At 37.7% G+C, this 20419-nt stretch overlaps 1 protein-coding gene across 2 annotated transcripts in view; it reads left to right on the plus strand.

The window, feature by feature from the left end:
* Positions 1-20419, plus strand: part of FRMPD4 (FERM and PDZ domain containing 4) — a gene marked incomplete at both ends in the record, with an annotated part of 559025 nt that overhangs the window by 444348 nt on the left and 94258 nt on the right. For both annotated transcript variants that reach the window (XM_081278110.1, XM_081278111.1), the window contains 2 exons: positions 13863-14023; positions 18055-18157. In XM_081278110.1, coding sequence (XP_081134236.1) covers positions 13863-14023; positions 18055-18157 — 264 coding nt within the window. The remainder of the gene's footprint in view (positions 1-13862; positions 14024-18054; positions 18158-20419) is intronic.

Consider the following 20419-nt stretch of genomic DNA (forward strand, 5'->3'; position numbering starts at 1 on the left):
TCACAGTGTCCAGCTAGGTATTAGATACCTATTTCCTCTCTTGAGCTCTTTCCCTGGATCTCTTTCACTGATCCAGTGCTTTTCAAAATGTGGTCCTTGGTCCTGTACCAAAATCTCCTGACATGCCTATTAAAAACTTACATTCCTAGATAATGCTGGAATAAGTAAAAATTTCAATATGATAAATGCAGTATGACTTAGGTTATCAGATGAATTGGAACTGTAACATGAAATATTTTTTAAGATAATAGTATGAAAATAAATATTATGGAAAACAAAACATTGTTCCACTTTCTTTAATTTTTTCATTATTTTTTATTTTGAAATGATGATCAATGGTGGGAAATGTATTATCTTGGAAGATACTGGCAATTCTTTGACTAGTATCTTCTCTCTACAGAAACTGAAGGTCTTCTCTGCTTGAATGGGATCTAGAAAACTGCACTATCTGGTTTCCTCCCAGCCCATGTTTCCCTTGATTGCCAGCACCTCTGGCTCCCAAATGGAGTGTGCCATTTTTTGTTTATTTTTGGTTTCAGTGCCAGGAATTGAACCCAGAATATCACACATGCTAAGCATGTGCTGTACCACTGAGTCACACCCACAGCCCTTGGAGTACACTTTTGTCATCTCAGGACTACCCATTTTCTGTCACGGAAGGGCCATTGACATGATCTGAAGGTCCCTGCTCCTGGGTCCTATCCAGTAACTCAGGGTTGAGAATACAAGCTTGGGCTTACTACTAAATAACTTTGTGACATGGTAATACCAATTTATTCTCTAGGAACAGATTTCTGTACTGATATATGAAGTCCCTTATAGTCTCCCCTAGAATTCAATTCATACTACTTTAAACTCACATAAATATCACACCATATATACTGATTATTTTCAAAAAGCATACAATCCTGGGTATTTAATGTTGTCTATATTACTTGTCTTTTTAATTTTTAATTACCAAAAAATTCTCCATCTAAGCTTGAGTGTTTCTTGAGTAGGAAAAGAAATAAAGAAACCTACTAAGGCCTCTCTCTTCCAATTCTCCTTGGTCTCTCAGCAGCATTCCTTCTTCCTAGGTATAGGGTAGGACCCTTTGTGAAATAAGGGTCTATGACCTACTATCGGACAAAGTAGGTCAGAGAAATTTTTATGGCCAGCTCCTACACAGAAAGGTGCAGAGGTTATAATAATATTTTTAGGTTTTTTGGCTAGCTTTGGGGAAGAGGGGTTCTGGTTTTATGACCCACTTTGATAAGAGGTATTCTAGTTACTATGGCTTACTGTGAGGGAGAAAAGGAGGGCAGGAAGTCAGAGAAATACTTTACTTCTGAGGCCTTCTAATGTCCTTCAGTTCAAAGTACTCAGCATGCTGAAGTGTCATACTTTGGGGTATTGCTTTCTGACCCCCAATGCTAGAGAGTAGTGCACACCTGGGGTTGGTGGTATGAGGTAAGGTTGAGAGCTTCCAGCTCTTCTCAGCATCTCATTCAGCCCAAGGATGTGAACTTGATTATTATTGCCTCCTACACATTAGAGTGTTATTAACATAAAGTCATCTCTTAAACACATTGAACTGAATTCAATTAATGTAATTGATTACCAGCCTAGCTGTAGGGATTTTGCAGCTTTAGGGAAACTGACAAACATCTTGCCCTTTTAGATCCTACAAAATTAGATTCACAAGTCACAGTCAATAAGCATTTTGTAGGCTCCAAACTCTGGCTGGATGAACTGACTGTTGATAAAAGACTAATTGTGGAAATGGTTTCAGTAGTGGTATTGGCAAATAGAACTGAGTCCTTGAAGGATAAATTTGATCGTGAATTAATGGAACCTATTTTAGACGTTAATTTATACAAGCCCTAATAGATCCTTGATTTACTGCATCTCATTTTCTAAAGCTGAAAGCATGACTAGAAAATGTATCAGCCTAGGTTCTATATCAACCCTGTGGTCCTTTGAACTGTGATCCTTAAAGTGAATAGTGTTCTGACTCATAAATAAAATTGATACTGTGTGTATTTGATTTTATATTGAAGAACTCTATTAACCTTATTTTCTAAGATATTCCACTTTGGGCTCCTATAAAATGAAGAGAGAATTTCAGGACTTTTATTGTCTTACTCATTGCATACTGGATTCTAATCTGATAGATTTTAGCATCTGTGAGTTTTCTAGTAAGGATGACTTCTTGTTTATATAAAGGGTATATAACTAATAAGAGACAGCATTCTAACATGGCTCATGGATATCCTCTCTAACCTCATTTATGCTTGCTAGTGTTCTCTCTCCTAACTCCCCCATAATACCCAAAAAATGGCAGTGTTTTCCAAACAGCAGTTTCTTTTATGCCTCTATGGCTGTGTTTGCTGTTCCCTTGGATTGAAATGGCATGTTCTTCCTTATTTGCATGGTAGTTACCACTGCACTTCTCCAGACTCACCATAAAGCAATTATTGTGTGAAGTTTTTCCTGGTCCCCCATTCATTTTCCATGGGCTGGATTGACTTGGAAGCCAGGACACTCCTTCAGTGCATCTTAGTGGCAATTTTTATTTCATGGGATCTATTAAGTTGTTTCATGGAAGAAAGAGGTATAACAAGTGATTCAGAATCCTGTCAGGAAATAAGCAACTGTGGGAACAGATAAGGATCAACAAGTCACTAAGGCACCAGGGACTGGCAACAGCTGACCCCTGTTAGCTCCATCAGGACTCAAGGGCAAAGAAAGCAGTAATGCTGTATGGAGCAATTTGAATCAAAGCAAGGAAAGGAAAGGAGGAGTGAATACCTGATTTCTCTCTCTTCCCACCCTCATTTTCTTCGTCAGCACCTCCCATGTTTGAAACCAACGTGGGACTTCTATGTGAGTCTCTATCCATAGAAGTGACACTTGGAGGGCAAGGAACAGAGAAAGGAGCTGGGAAATGGATATGGAATGGGAGTGCAAGTAAAGTCTAGTTCAGGTGCACATCACTTAAAACAGGGGAAACACAAATAAACCCGAAACAGAAAAGAGATACGAAGTTGGGCAATAATATAGTTTTAGGTCTAAGGAAATTATTTTTTTTAATTTTTTATTCTAATGTGTTATATATGACAGCAGAATGCATTACAATTCATATTACACATACAGAGCACAATTTTTCATGTCTGGTTGTACACAAAGAATATTCACACCATCCATGTCTTCATACATATACTTAGGGTAATGATGTCCATCTCATTCCACCATCTTTTATACCCTCATGCCCCTTCCCTTCCCCTCCCACCACTTTATCCTATTATATGAACTCTAGATAGGAAACTCAATTTTTAGGTAAGGGCTATGTTAGTATAGAAAAGGTTGAGACATCATAAGTTCTTAATTAAAACATACCTATTAGCTCAAACCTTTGATTCTGTGATTTTCTTACCAGCCCCTTTTAACTTCCATCAAAAGTTTTAAGTTTTTGAACTGAACCCATATCAATTAATCACTTTTTAAAAATGCTTTGTGTAAAGATTATATAAATTATGAAATGTACAAAGTGTGGTCAGTCAACTCTAAAAATATCTCTGACCCAAATCAATTCATGTTTTTGTTCTTAGAATTTCTGTGTCACATACTCTTGTTGTGTGCATTTACCAAAACCATGGGATTCTTTTACTTTACAAGTATGAAATTATAATATAAATCTTCAAAGAATATAAGTAGACTAGGGGGACATACAAAAGCCTCTTGGAATGGGCAAAGGACCTCTTATGTCTTCAATCCTCCCCCCAACTACTGCCCTAATATATGAATAGAATCCAGTTTAGTGGAGACAAACTCTCAGACCTAAATTGATGATGTTAACATGTTTGAGAAAGGCTTCACTCATTGTTATAAGTATTTTGCTCAAAAATGCATTCTCCTGCAGGTACAAAAAATAAAATAAGAGCAATCAATCAAGAAGAAAATGTCTGCCCAGCAATGCAATACTTCATGCTCTGTGAGCAACAGATGTTGACACTTTAGAAAGGTTTGGAGTGATTGGATTTTTAACCCCAAAGGGTTTAATCTGTTGGAGCCCAAAGCAAAAGCATGTGTAAGAACCATCAGTCTGTCTGTCCCTTAGTCACTCAAACCTGGGGCCAGTCTGTTTCATTTCACTTGCTCTAGTGGGATTAGACAAGCAGGACGGAAATTCATCATGTCCCCTCAGTACTCTAACTTTGTTTTCAGATTTCTAAAAATGCCACTGAAGATTTCTGAATGTGAGAGCTAGGGTTTTCAAGAGCTGTAGTGAGCTTTGTAATATCAATGATTCTATCCATCATGTTTGAATATGTAAAGCACTCATAGGGCTCACACAATAAATCAAGAATCCTCTGGAGTATATACAACGGGAATTTTTATGTATTTATCTTTTATAACCTTATTATAAAAATGTTTTGAACACATTAACCCCAAACATGTATTAGTTTGTTTATGATTTTATATAATTTATTCATAATTTATATTATTTATATATGTGTGTACTGCTATAAATACTGTATTATTGATAGTATAGGGCTTATCTAAAAACATTAAATGTAGTATTAAAATAAGATGAAATGAAGGCAAAACATACATTTTTGTCACTTTTACATATTTTTGTATCACTGCAGCATTAAGAATTATTTAATATTTAAATGACAACAAACTAATAGAGGATGTTCATTTATTTTTTAACACCTTGGTTTATCACTTCATTGACTAAAAATGTGAAGTTCTAGTTGCAAGTTCAGTTAGTTGTGATGATGATGATGATGATGATGATGCTGCTGCTGCTAGGAATTGAACTCAGAGCCTCACACATGGTAGGCAGGTACTCTACAACTGAATTACACTGCCACTCCTTTTTTTATTTTTTTAATTTGGAGACAGGGTCCCACTAAGTTGCTGAGGCTGGCAACTTATGATCCTCCTGACTCAGCTTCCAGAGTAGTTGGGATTACAGGCATGTGCCACCATACTTGGCATAAAAATACTGTTTTTCAATCCCATCTATACAGAGGATTTTATTGAAATTCACCTGGGAAGTTTCCATCTTCTTTGATGTCAGCCAACTGTTTTTACATGGAAGATACTGAATCTCCCTGTTTTTAATAAATGAGTTCACAATCCACTGGATTACTTCATTTGGAAGATATATTAAACAGGTTAGAAAAATTCATTTCCCAATTTTCAAAGACTTCAGTTTTATCTGAACATATTTGCATAATTTTCAGTAAGACAATCACATGATTGTTATATCCAAACATCTGCTTCCCTACATTTTTACCAAAATCCAAGTTTTGGGGGGAAAATAAACTTGTTACTTTCTCACTATTATAATATCTCCATCACCCTGAAGAGACAACTCTTTTGGCTCATTGTCACCAGGTAGCCAACAACTTGTATGTAGAACAAGAGATTTTAATAGCTACTCTAGTAGTTTTGGTTCAGAAGGAACCACCTTGTTGACAAGTGAAAGCACTTGGGTTTCTTTCAAAATTTAGCAGGAAGACTTGTTTTGTTCTAGTCAAAGCTGCTACACCAACCAGGTGCAGTGGCATACATCTGTAATTCAAGTGGCTCAGGAGGCTGAGGCAGGATTGCAAGTTCAAAGCCAGCCTCAGCAACTTAGCAAGACCCTGTCTCATCATATCTATGGACTAGGGATGTGGCTCAGTGGTTAAGTTGCCCTGAGTTTAATCCCGGTACCAAAAAATTTTTTTTAAAAAGTGTGCCACTCTATTGTCATATATGTTTCTATGTCTGTGCCAGTATCATAGCATTCTAAGAATTGTCATTTTAGAGTAGGTTCTGGTATGTTGTAGGAGAAAAAAAACAGATTTTTTCTTGTTCATAGTGTTCCTTTATATTATTATATAAAATTCAGAATTATCTTTATTGAATTACTTAAAAAGGACTGTTGAGATATCTTTATTGGATGACATTAAATCTATAAATTGTTTTGGAGAAAACTGAACTTTTCATATTTAGTCTACCCATTTAGGAAAAGCCCTTTTATTTCAAAGCTTCCTAAAATTCTCCAACAAGATTTCTCTAAACATTTTGTGATTTTAAGGTTAATCATTCTGTATTCTCTTGACTTTTCAAATGCCATGTAAGTTTCCAAGCTTGTCTAAACAGTTTAAAATCTTTAAATGCTTCTGATGTGTTGTGGGAATTGACTGACAGTGGCCTGTGGAATTGATTAGTGAAGGTTAAGTCCTTCTGAACCTACAACTTGCATATTTGTGAAGGTAAAAATTGTGAGGCCCACTAAGTTATGTGAGGTGAAAACCCATTATTGCAGTTACTTATGTGCAAAAAAAAGGTAACTCATGCCAGGTGTAGGCACACGGTGCATGCTTGTAATCCCAGCAGCTTGGGAAACTAAGTCAGGAGAATCACAAATTTGAGGTCAGTCTCAGAAACCTAATGAGGCCCCTAAGCAACTTGGTAAGACCCTGCCTCAAAATAAAAAAGGCTGGGTATGTGGCTCAAGGATTGAGCATCCCGGGTTCAATCCCCAGTGTGTGTGTGTGTGTGTGTGTGTGTGTATATACACACACATACATACATACATACATACATAAAAACATATATATGGTAAGAGTGATGGGATTGTATGGATGTAAGAATGGAAATATCAAGGGGCCAAGCCTCTTTGCCTGATGGAAATCAGTGGCAGGAAGTAGTTCCAGACACAGGGAATGCTTAGGATCCTCATTAGCAGGGATGCCTCCACAGTATGATCTCTCTCCAAGTTTAATAACTTCTTCCAACTCACTTCTTCTCCCTTCCCTCATTGATTCTGTTTCTGTTTTCTCATGTACCTCATATAAATATTTTTCTTTAAATAACTATGTGTGTGTGTCAGAAAACTACTACTGGTTGGCCATTTAAATGTAAGCATGTTGAATATTCAAAAGTCCTGGGAATCTTGAAGAGCAGAAATCCTAGAAGGCATTGAGATTCAATCCACATTACCCACTCCTATGATGACCTCCCACACCCTGTTCTGTTCACCAACTCTACCAGTTCTTTAGGCTCAACTTATGTTTCTTGATGCCTTGCTAAACATATGACCATGCTGTTTTTTTGAAGTTTTTGTCACATCACTGGAGTCTTCCACTCTTTCCACCTCCACCAGATAGCTCAGGCTTTCAGAAAACAAGTCAGGTGTTACATACAGTCAACTTTTGATTTGAGCCCTGGCAAATGCATCTCACCTAAGACGAGGGAATCAAAAAGGTGGTTCTAAATTTGGTTCTGTCTTCTAGATTCTTCCCACTCAGCACATACTCCTGAAGGGAACTTGCTGGCTCTAATGAGTATATCAAAATCAGGAATGACTTTAGGTTTTCTTACAGTGTGCTTTCTTCCAATCAGAGTAACCCTTTGTGATACATAGGATGTATCAGCCTTTTATTTCTGCTGAGGAAGAAAGGCTTCAAGAGTTCAAGGAAACCATTTTGCTTTCATTATAGGGGGTTAGACAGCAGGACTACCATTATTTATTTGGAAATTAAATTTATTGGAAATAAGAATGTTTTTCAATTGATCTTAATTGGACACATTTTTCCCAACTCAGTAATACTCTGTAGTTTCAGGTCATAGATTCCTAGACTATATTATGTTTATGTGTTCATTGGAGAATGTTGGGGTGGGAACAGAGGATGGAGGTGTATGTAGCACATCAGTAACATTCTGTAATCTCCAGAATTCAGTGAAGAATATTCAGCAGGTAAAAAAAGATGTTACTTTTTCAGCTCATACAAAAGAACTCAAACACCCTTACACAAAACATTGCAAGTATATGGCCCAAAAGTGCTCATCTTGGTACAAAGGACAAAACCATGTTTCATAGGGAAACATTTTAGTATTAACCAATTTATACTGGAAATAGCCAAAAGTTGTTTATTTGGGGATGATTTATTCTGAAAATCTGTGAACAAGAAAATGATCAGGAGGTTATGGTCAATGTACAAGCAAAGTTAAGAGAATAAAATAATAATTAACAAAAACTAAAGAGCTAGAACAAGCAGTTAAAATGCACATTTGATTATGTTTCTGTCCTTATTTGGATGGGAAAATAACAATGAAGGGACATGGGCCAATATATGACTAACAATACAGAGGATGGCAGCATCAGAGGTAAAAGGGCCTGTGCCTGCCTTACACCTCATTATAGAACATAACTAGTGCTTCACATTATCCCCACAGAATAGGCATGCTCCTCAGCCCTGTACCCAATGGTCACTTAGTGATCAGGGGACATGGCCAAGGGAAACTTATGAACAGTGATTCAGTCACTAGAGAGCCTGGATTTTATTTTATTTATTTATTCTACCTTCTTTTTTATTCTTTTGTGTTCTGGTAGAGCATTGCCTTGTGAATGTCAAATTATATTTGTATTTATTGTGTCAATGCATTTGATATGATTTTTTTAGTTGAAAGCCTCAGAGCTTACCTAAGATTCCTGAGGCATTTTAATGAGACAGTTGGGCTGCAAGTATTCAAAACATTCAGTTTGTTTTCATCTAGTAAGATTGAATAAGTTCATGACATCTGAAACTGATTCTTTTCTAGTCATTGATCTCCAGAGATAAAAAAAATAATAGCCAATTATTTTTGAGTGCTTACTGTGTGCCAGATGTTTTTCACAACTATGTTAAGCATTTTATACAATTACTAACATCATTTTCCTAATGATGAAACTGAGGCACAGAATGGTGAAATAATTTGTGTGGGTCACATCACCAGAAAATGGTGGGACCAGAACTCAAATGCAGGCAGCCTAGCTCCAAAGTCTCATTTGAACAACCATGTCAGCTCATGTTCACCCCATACCTAGTCATTTGTTTCTTGAATAAACCAGAAAGTGCTGCCTCCCAGAAAAGAAAATGTCTCCTGTAGATTACTGCAGATAGGTCAGCCAACATACTCACAAGTCTATCCTCACTGATAACAGGTGGGTACAGTAAAAAGGTTCCAGCGTAGGAATCCCATCCTGCTCTACCACAATGGCCTCCAAATCTATTCAGAGCCCAAGAATTTATGCCATCATGATCTTTTGTCAGGATTGATGCAATGGGCCTCAAAATGCTCTCCCTGCTCCTATCAGTGCCCCCTCTTTTCTGTTCTCAGCCTAGCAGTTAGATTCTATTACTTCCATCCAGAACTTTCCAATGGTTTCCTGTTTTAGAACAAAACACCAAATCCTTCCAGGAGCCTGTGTGACCTGTGTGTCTCCTTTGTCACTTCTTTACTACTCTCCTCACTGCCTCCAAACTGTACCCCACCCCATACTAATTTCTACTACTCTGGAATCTTCTTCCTGCACTACCCATTCTCAGTGAGAATGGACCCATGAGTATGTTGGCTGTTGTGAGGCATGCTCTCACCAGCATGTTGGTCCTTAGGACCTTTGCAATTTGTTGCCCCTTTGTTGTAAGGGCTCCTCCCCCAGCTCCTGATACAACATGGTAGCCCCCTCCCTCAGCAGCTGTCTATCCTCCCTCCCTGTGCTAATTTTCTCCTTAGTATTTATAATGACCTGATACAGCACATATTTTACTAATTAATCAGTTTATTTTCTGTCTCTGAATATTAGAGTGGATGTTTTATTTTTTGTCTGCTTTCTTTCCTCTTGTATTCCCAGAACAGAAAACTCAGTGTGCATTTAATAAATTGACTAAATGAATAAAGGGGTGTATTATGGAGTCAGTTTGGAGGATTAAGCAAACTAGCATATGGCAAGCATTTAGAACAAACAATGCTTAGCATGAAATTAATGGTTAATAATGTCATGTTTTATTATTATATTATACTAATGTAATAGTTATTTAATGAATGCTGCATTGAAATATTAGATACTATTTATTGGGTAGTAGAAAGAGGATAATCAAGCTACAGATGTTTTTAATACTTTAATTTACATTGGCTCCAGGAGGTAATCAGGGGAAATTATTTGTACCTTCTTTTTCTGTCATCTAGAAGATGCACTATAACCCACACTTTGCTGGGAAGATGAGTAGTCCTCAAACCTTGCTGCACTTTGAAATTACCTGGAGATCTGTGAAACATTGATCTTAGTCCTCCCCCCAGCCTTGCCCATATATTCTGATATGGTGTACCCCAGGCATTAGGATTTTTATGCTCCCCAGGTGATTCCAATATGCAGCAAAGTTAGGGAATTGCTGCTGTAAGCTTGTCATAGATCTGGCAGAAGCAGAAGGAGAGACTCCTGTAGTCCCTTTCTGTGCTTGGAAGTGAGAATTAAGCCTTCCTTTGTCCCATGGCACATGTGGCCATTAGCAAATTCCTTAGCTGCAAAGATCTTTACCAGTTTCTTGAGTGGATTATGGTGAAAACTCAGAACTCAGGGCCAGGATCCAAAAATGTGGACTCCCCTTCCTTTCTTCTTCACTCCCTACTTCTTTCTCTTTTTTCCTTCTTTCCTTTGTTCCATATTGGGATAAAAGAAGAGGATTGTTTTCAGATGTGCCACTAGAAGATATGCTCTGAGGTGGTGCTTTCTTTCACATGAGACAAGACAATCTCACATGTCCATCATGATTAGGTGGCCCCACTCTCCTCCAGACGCAGCCACCCATAACTGTTTCAGGTCTGGGATGGCTCAATGTCATGAGGTCAATTTTCTGTCTAGTGAGGCCCAATGTAGGAGAATCAGAGGTCTTTCTTGTGTCCTGATCCCCAGCCCTGACTTCCCTAACTCTTCCCTGGGTTTCAGTTTCTCCCTGCAGGGGGCCCTGTCTGAAGCTCCTGCCCTGGTCACTGAGACTCATTCTGTATTGGTTTTGCTTCCTTCCTCAGGGACTGAATTCTTCCCCCTGATCACCAGGCCTCTTCACGAGATCTTCTCCCACTTCCTTTCACCTGCCACAAGCATGGGCCCCACTTAGGAGCCATGTTCAATCTCTTGATCCAGACAAATACCTGCAATTTCATACTGAACAGCTTCTCCCCCTTGACTCTAAAACTTCCACTCTGAGCCAAGACTTTTCTAGAATCATGATAGGACATTGAGGATGGCACGCTACCAGGGACAGATTCATGGGCATTTGACCAGTATAGTCACAAAGGACCTTGAGCTAGATTTAATGATTTTTTTGTGAGTTAGGGGGGAATTACTAGGAATTGATCCCTGGGGCACTTTACCACTGAGCTATATCCCCAATCTTTTTTATTTTGATTTTTTTTTTTAATGTTGAGACAGGGTCTTGCTAATTGGCCAAGGGTCTCACTAACATAGTGAGGTTGACCTCAAACTTGCAATCCTTCTGCTTCAGCCTCTGGAGTCTCTGAGATTACAGACTTGAGCCACCATGTTGGGCCTCTTGAAATTCTTAATCAGGAAATGAAAAGAGCGGGGGCCCAGTTTTTCATTTTGCACCATCCCTGCAAATTATGGAGCTGGCCTTGTGCAGACACTTAAAATCTGAAGACCTAGCGTGAATCAAGCCTGACTTTCACCTGAGAAGAATTGACCTCAGTTCAGTTATTTTCTTCTCTTAGTATTTTCAGAGGGGTGGGTTGGGTTGAATAGTTCCATCATAGGAGAGTTTTTAAGGATGAATTAAGGTAACAAATGCGTGGTAGCACGGGGCACACAACCAGCTAGTCCTGTTTTATCTAGTGTTCTAGATCACAATCAGCTAATTGAAATGATACTTTCTCTCTGTTTAAAAGGGATTATAAACTTTTGTTTTTTCTTGACAGTGATATATACCCAAAGGACAGTTCCTAGAGGGCTTTCATTGATCTTACTTAACTCTTATTAATTACACAGAAGGACAACAAGATTCCTGTTTCCCTGTCTTTCTTTATTACATTTGAACAATATGTTGTCCAGATGGCATATAGAATAGCATCATCCGCGGTATTTTAAAATGATCTTCTTTTACTTATTGAAGATTAGAGAGAAAAAAAAATTGAATTAAGCCCGTGTCATTGAAATAATCTCAGCTTACATTACTCTAAGCAGATTTCTAGTGTTCAAATTAATAAATCTTCCCCCCAAAGAAGGCTTCCTTGGACAATGTTCATGATGAAGACTTCATTAGAAGTCTTGGCAGTTGGTCTTTGACCTGACACTCTGCCATATCAGCCATGACCCCAGAACAACAATAAGCTGTGATTTTGATCTCAGTTTTCTTATGGGAAAAATGCAGATAAAAATGCCTGCTCTTCTCCCTTGTTCTCAAGGTTATTTCATGAATCAAAAGCATTTTGAAAATTTTTGAATACTATACAAATTTCAATTGTGGATTATTGATAAGACTTCAGAAATTGAGATGTTAATGAAATGACTCATCTAAATCACTCAAAAATCTTCCCAGAGAGTAAACACCAAAAGCTAAATTTGCAACTCCTTTCAATGGGGGAAAGTATTTGGCACTGGATGACTTGTCACCACCACAATAATCTACATTACTTCAATTTCACTGAGGCCAGAGCCATACATGTTACCTACTAAATGTCCATAGTCCTGTGAGGCAGTTTCTCAGATCTGCTATAACTTGATAATTTTCTACAGAGAAATATGTTTCTCTGTATGTATTAATTCAATTATTTATTGAGAATCTACTATGTACCAGGTCTTCTAGGTACCTGAGAGAACCCAGTGAATAAAACTAAGTTCCTTGGCCTGGGATTGTGGCTCAATGTTAGAGCACTTGCCTAACACGTGTGAGGCCCTGGGTTCGATTCTCAGCACTGTGTATAAATAAATAAAATAAAGGTCTTAAAAAATGTTAAAAAAACTAAGGTCCTGGCCCTCCTGGGATTTCCATTCTAGTGTGGAGAGCAAAACAATAAAAATAAACATAAAAATAAATATGTTTGGGCTGTGGTTGTGGCTAAGTGGTACTGTGCTTCACCTAGCATGTGCAAGGCCCTGGGTTTCATCCTCAGCACCACATAAAAATAAACAAATAAAATAAAGGTATAATAAATAAATAAATATGTTCCACAGCACATTCACAGATAATTAGTGCTGTGGGGGAAAACTAGAAGAGGGTAAATGGGATTGGGGGAGCAGGGTGGCCATTAAAAAATATTATACAGCAGAGTCCTCTGTAAGAAGGTGCTATGTATTGTAAGCAAAGGATTGAAAGAATTGAGGATGAGCCATACAGACATCTGCAGAACAAGTATTCCAGGTTGGGGGGAACAGTCCTTGTGAAGGCCTAAAGCAGAAATGAGCTAAGGGTTTTCAAGGAACAACAGGGAGTCCTGAAAGAGACATGAGTATGGGTCTCTCTGGATCTTTTACACTCTGTACCAGAATAGGTTTTAAAACTAGAAAGCATGTGATTGTTCTGCTGCCCTTCCTATTCCCCCTTCCCCTCCCCTCCCCTCCCATCACCTCTCTCTACGCAATCTAATGTGACACATTACTCTCTTTTTTTTTTCTTTTTTTCCTTCCCCCTCACATCATCGTACATGTATTTTGTATATCTATGAGGGTCTCCTTCTATCTTCCGTGCAATTCCCCTTCTCCCTCCCATTCCCTCCCACCTCTCTTCCCTATTTAGTAGTAATCTTCTTCTCATGCTCTTCCTCCCTACCCTATTTTGAGTCACAGAATAAAATAGACACTAGTATTGTTGTATGTATATATGTGGCCATAAAATCAATGTGATTCTGCAACCTGTACACTTGGGAAAATGAGAAATTTTACCCATTTGATTCAAATGTATGATATGTCAAGATCATTGTATTGTCATGAGCAACTAATAAAAAATAAATAAAATACAAAAAAAGAAAGCATGTGATTGCAAAACCAAAGCCAAATATATACATTGATGCCTCCTTTCTCTTGTATGTTCTTTTTTCTACAGTCACATGACACAGGCAATTCCATTTGATGACCCTCGGTTAGAAAGCTGCCAAATCATCCCTCCAGCTCCCCGGAAGGTGGAGATGAGGAGAGACCCTGTGCTGGGTTTTGGTTTTGTGGCAGGGAGTGAAAAACCAGTGGTCGTTCGCTCAGTAACACCAGGTAAGGATGCAACCCCATTCCTTCTCCTAGAACTATCTGCCACACATTGCTAGGATGACTGCTGTTCAAGTTTCCTGTGTCCAGGCTGTGAATGCTAGATGGGTTTTCCAAATACCCGCAGAGTATCAAAAGGTCAAAAAATGTCTCTCAAACTAAGTTTTAAACTATCAAATCATTTGATTCAGGAAAAATACTGATCCATCATTTGTAACTATGGGAATGACTCATTTCTTAACATGTAAATGTAAACAATAAGAAGTAGGCATCGTACTGATGAATTCCTTAATGAAAAAAATAAAAGCAGAAAGTAGTGTTTGAGTTGTAGTACACTAAGATTTTGGAGTGGTTCAATTACTTTACAAAAATGTACTCCTCTCCCTTCTCACTGGAGGCAGAATATATTCTATCCCATTGCTGTTGGGCTGGACCTAGTGACTGACTTTGGCCAATGACATTAGGAAGGTGACATAAGCAAAGGCTTGAGATTTGCTCATTCAGTGTAAGTTATTTCTTGGGCATCTTCTATGGCCATTAGAAGAGTCTTCCTCAGGTGGCATCTATCCCTTCAGCTTGATCCCCAAAATGAACACTGAGGCTGGCACCCAACAAGTCTGCAGCCTGGAGCTAAGTATACCCTGATCTTCAGTTTGAAGCAGAACTTCTCAGCTGACCCTGGCCTAAATCAGCCAGTCTGTGGGTGTGCTAAAGTCCCACAAGCATGAAAAGAAATGATTATTGGACACCTACTGAGTTTTGGAGTGCTTTGTTATACAGAAGATGCTGACTAATACAAATCTCTTAAATTCTATATGATAATTATTAGATTTATCTTGATCATTCATATTAGAGTATACAGATGTTCCACTAACAACCCAGTTGAATACAACAGACTGTGATGTAATTGCCTAAAGTGGATTGACTTTGCCTTTCTAGGAACAATATGCTTTTATGTTTTACTTATTATATATATTTATGTACTTATTGTAATGGACTTAAATTGGGTTTTATTTTCAGACAAAAGAAAATTCTCTGTCATTGTTCTCCAGAATTTCGAAAATAAGTAACAGAATTCAATAGTAAAGTACACTAATGTGTACAGATTCTGATATTAAATTGCCCAACTTTGACTCTGGCCTCTACTCCTTATTAGACTTTTTATCTTCCATTTTATATTCCCTGCTTTTCAGTTTGATGTAACTTCTCTATATCATCTGTACTATGGGGATCATAGTAGTATGTAACTTACAGAGCTATAGAGAGAATGCAATAAGTTAGAAGAGTGCTAAGGACATACTTATTCCATAACTGTTTTTTTATTATTATTATTATTATTATTATTATTATTATTATTATTATCATCATCATCATCATTATTATTACTGAACTCTCAAATATTTGGCCAGTTGAGTCTGTCAATTATGGGAAACTCAAGTCAACTAGCGAGCTGGTATAGATTTTAGAATTTGATTAAATTTTAACTTTTTAATATTTTGACATAATATGCCCCAGGCATGCACCACAAATACAATCAACCCCTTCTGACTTGTGCTGTTAAGTATTGCTTAACATTTGAGCTTGATAAACTGAGAATTTTATTCTCAAAGTAGATTTATTGCTTTTTATTATAATAAAATAATATATGGGCTTTGTAAAAAAAAAGACATAAACAATGTAAATAGTATATAAGTGAGAGTAAAAAAATGTCAATTCCTACTACCAAGACATAACTGCTATTCACATAGACATAGAGAATATGTATAATAGGCATAATTCTGTAAACACAAAAACACAAATATATTATCCATTATATATTTAATGTGTGTGTATGTATATGTGCACACATAGTTTTTTCTAAGAGGGCTCATATTTGGCATGCAATTTTATACTATTGAGATAGTTTAACATTGTTGGTGATGAGATTCTCTGAAGTATGAGTCCTCCCAGGAGCTGTGGAGATTATAGTTTTGTTTTTCACTTTTTTGTATTGTCTCACTTTTCCCTCAATATCTTCTCTCCTTTTCCCTCATCTCTCCTTACCTTCACTAACGACAACTATTAGACAGCCATTCAGTTGTTCTCTACCCATACAGGCACTTGGCATATGTGTTACTCAAACTGTACTATAAATTTGTCTTTCTGGGGAGTAAGAAAGTAGAGAAACCTTAACATGTACCCATATCAGTGATAGAAAATATTTATTTCACAGATCTGGGAATTGAGTTCCAGTATTTGAAAACATATGGAATCTAGAGAAATCACTTGACAAACTTATTGTAACTATTGGACTGTGTTCAAACAGTCACACTAATTCAGTAAAATCAATGGGTAGAATTCAAATGCAGATAAAATACAGAAAAGTTTTCAAAATAACTGGTAGTCAAAAGGATGTAATTATGAGAACATTCTTATTCTTATATTAATTATTCTCATAAGAATAGATAGTACAGTTTGAGTAACACATATGCCAAGTGCCTGTATGGGTAGAGAACAACTGAATGGCTTCAGTTCTTTGTTCTGGGCATGAAGTGTTCATTTCAATTACTGAACAAAGTAATGGTGATATTATTTGAAAGATAACATTTCAGCTCCCTCTCACCAAGTGCCAGACTTTTGTAAAGAGAATTCAAATAATAGTGCCACATAGTACTATATCAATATTTGGAAAGTAATTGCTTCTGTCTAGACACGTGAGAATAATCCAAATAATTGTTCTGGGTTTTTATTTAAATACAGATTGTGCTTCACACAGATGTGGCTTTTAATTTGCCTGTTAAGAGACATGACAGTTACCAGGTTTTGAATTGTGAGGACAAGTTCAAAAGTGACATTGACCACTTTGACAGAATTCTACAGATGCAAACTGAGATCCAGTCCTACCTTCATGCCATTTTTTTCCACATATGTGAAACTCGGTTGTCTCACTGTATGGAAGAAATGATAATATTCAGTGAGGGTATCAGGCAAAACAGCTCATTGCCAGCTACACAACAAATCAACCCACATTAATTTCCTACTCCCTTATTGGAAACCTAACTGAAAGAAAATCAGCTTCTGACTTCCAGAAGCTCTCAGAGGCCCTCATAGCTGGGCCTGGCTTATTCTGTTGAACATGAACAGTGTCACCAAATATCACCAGACAGGGCCATTCTGGCTCTGATGAACCAAGATAAAAACAAGACTCCTTGTACTGATATGAGTACAGACACAAACATCCAAGCACAGTCCAAACCACAAGCATGACCAACTATGACCCTCTGTCAGCTGATATGAATGACTGTTGTTAATCAATCATAACCTAGTTCTTCTTCCTTCATCTTACCTGGCAGGCAATTATTAAGATGTTCATGACAGAATCACTTCTGCTTTCTATTAGCTGCTGATCCAAGGACAACACCCCACTTCCTTGAACCTGCCCCAACAGCACCTAACACAAGGTCAAATCTTCTAATAAGTCCTTTCTAACACCCTATGATTGAGATGCCTTGTGATTTCCCACAAAGTGCTATCTCCCTACTCAAAATGAGCAAATAAATACAATGTTGTTTAAATCCAGTTGTGCCCAGGTTGTTGCAGCTTTGGCTGCAGGCAACACAGCTGTTTGGCTACCTGTTGGGAAACTACCTTCTTGTAAAGACCTTGATATTCATAACCCTTTTGACCAGCAGCATTAACAGCTGCTGAGAACCTGGGAGAAATGCATGATCTCATCCTGCACCCTTTTACGGTAAGATGATCCACAAGTCATTCATAAGCATATTAAAGTGTGCGAAGTGCTGGGAACCTAAGTCTCCATCTGGCCCATGAAGTTTTTAGAAAATGTGGATGCATGAGTCTCACTGCAAAAGTTTCTGATTTAATTGGTCAGGATGTAGCTTATGATCTCAGACTTATCCAAAGAACACCCAGGTGTGATTGGGTTTTGTCTTGGCTGATGTCACCGCCTGCTCACAGTGAATCATAATGGATAGAGGGGATTTTGGATGGCTTGCCAATGTTCTTCTCAACTGGACTTCACTCTTGTGTGTTTTCAGGTGGCCCCTCAGAAGGCAAACTGATCCCAGGAGATCAGATTGTGATGATTAATGATGAGCCAGTCAGTGCTGCACCCAGGGAGCGGGTCATCGACCTGGTCAGGTAGGTGACTCATTTACTTCATCCTGTCATGAAGGCTGCTACACAGCTCTGAGGCCTCATCTGGAAATGCAAGAGATTCCTATGGACTTATTTATATCAGAAACACCAGATTACATATGCACTTTATTAAAAATGCTGGTGATACTAATATAAAAACACATGCTCCATTAGCACAGAATGCTTAATTGTCCACTCTCTTAACATTGAAGATCTGCATGTTCCTGCTCAAATTTTTATTACTCCTATTTTGATTTCTACCTCCAAAGGTTGCATATTTTTCTTCCAGAATTACTAACACATTGATTTTTTTTCATAATCAGGGAGATCAAAATGCAATGCCTAAATTCAGCATTAAATGATAATGAGTAATTTTATATACATAATTCCATGGATACACAAACATACACATACAGTTCACTGATTTTTCATACTTGACTGATTCATTACTGAATTTTGAGATTATCAACTGAGGCAAAAGAATAATTAGGATAATTAGGTCAAAGCTATGAAAGGTAAAGAAATGTGTTTGGTTTATTAGTTCAGTTTTATTGTGGATATAAGTAGTTTGTTATGTGGTATTCTTAATTGGGCACCAAAAATGTGTTTTGAGTGATTTAAAAATATTAGCAAAAAATTCCTTTAAAACCTCACTGGAGTTGCACTTTGTCAGTGAATTTAGAGCAAGAGAAGTCTATAAATTTTCTAATGAAGATGGTTCTATCATATGAACAGATCTACTTATGCTACGGGGGTGTTGAGGTATAAGAAGGTGTGGCATTTGTCTTTTATAAACTGATCTTTTGAAGCAAGATTAGAGTGGAAGCTAAAGCTATCAGAACACTTGAAACTGAATATTTATGATCTAATATGTATGCTTACTCATAGCAAAAAGTACCTCTGTGCTTTGGGAAAAACGTTAAGTGGAGTATTTTTAGGGTCTTCTGCAGAAATTTTCTTGCCCAAACTCAGGATAGTTTCTACTTCACAAAGTAGTCATGGATGATCAAGCATACTTGGAAGAATTTAAAGAAGAGTAAGAAGATGGGGAAATAGAAAGTGAGAGGACTCATTTTTAGGATAACCAACCATCCCAGTTTTAGCAATGGAAAAGCCCACATCCTGGAAAAACTCCTTTAGCCCTGAAATGGTTGGTACCTACCATGGTCTGAATGTTAGTATCCCCTCTTCCCAATTCAAATTTTGCAATCTAATACCTATTACCGATTTAAATCTTTGAGGAAGTGATTAACTCAAGAGAGTGGAGTCCTCAGGTATGGGATTAGCACCTTTATGAAAGAGGTGGTAGTTGCCTTACCTCTTCGGCCACTAAGAACACAGCAAGAAGGTGCTATCTATGAGGCATGGGGCCTTCACCCACTCTGAATGTGCTGGAGACTTGATCTGGGACTTCCCAGCTTCCTGAAATATGAGAAATAAATTTATATTATTTATAAGTTACCCAGTCTAGGGTACTTTTTATAAGCAACCCAAAGGGAGTAAGATAGTCACTCTAGTCAGGACCTGATATAATGGAACCTTCTCAGTTGGCTTGAAAGTTTGTGCCTGTACTCAAAGGGTATCCAGATCTCCAAAGGATGCTATCATGCAGGAAAAAGTACTGGGACTTAAGTTATATTCACCTTGCATCAGGAATAAGACTTGGGAATCGTTCCAATTTCTGAGGACTGGAAATACAAGAACAGGAAAAGATTTTGGATTTGAGAGCCTTTGGGAAGGAGTTGTAGTGTTACTATTTAGGGTCACTTCTATCTTGAGAGGTATGTGGGTGTCAGCAGGGACACTCTTCATCCAGGCAGGCTCTGAGCCTTTTGTTGGCTTGCATCCTGAAGTGCCATGTTTGGGCCTAATGGCAGAAGTCACATTTTGTTTTTCCCTAGGCACACACCTCTGTGATCAGTCCTATTGATTTCTGTGCTAGGAGAATGATATAAGAAATAATATATCTGAGTTTGGGTTTGCTGTGACTGAATTGCCTGCTGCAGGACAGGATGGAGAAAAGCTATCTAAAAGTGTGATCATTTCCTAGCAATCTTACCTGGGGCACTTAGAAAGTTGTTTTCTTTTTTTTTTTTCTTCTTCTTCTTCAAGAATTTTTCTTTTCCTTCTGGTTTAACACATTGTGAAAGAAAATGGCATCTCAGAAAACAAAGCTTTCCCTATGGGAGTTTATATGTAATGGAATAAATGAACCAATTAAAAGAGGGCATGGCAAGTAGCTCAAGTCCAAATCCAGCCTGCCAC

The sequence above is a fragment of the Spermophilus citellus genome (genome assembly GCF_964194105.1).
Source record: "Spermophilus citellus genome assembly, chromosome: X".
Taxonomy (NCBI): domain Eukaryota; kingdom Metazoa; phylum Chordata; class Mammalia; order Rodentia; family Sciuridae; genus Spermophilus; species Spermophilus citellus.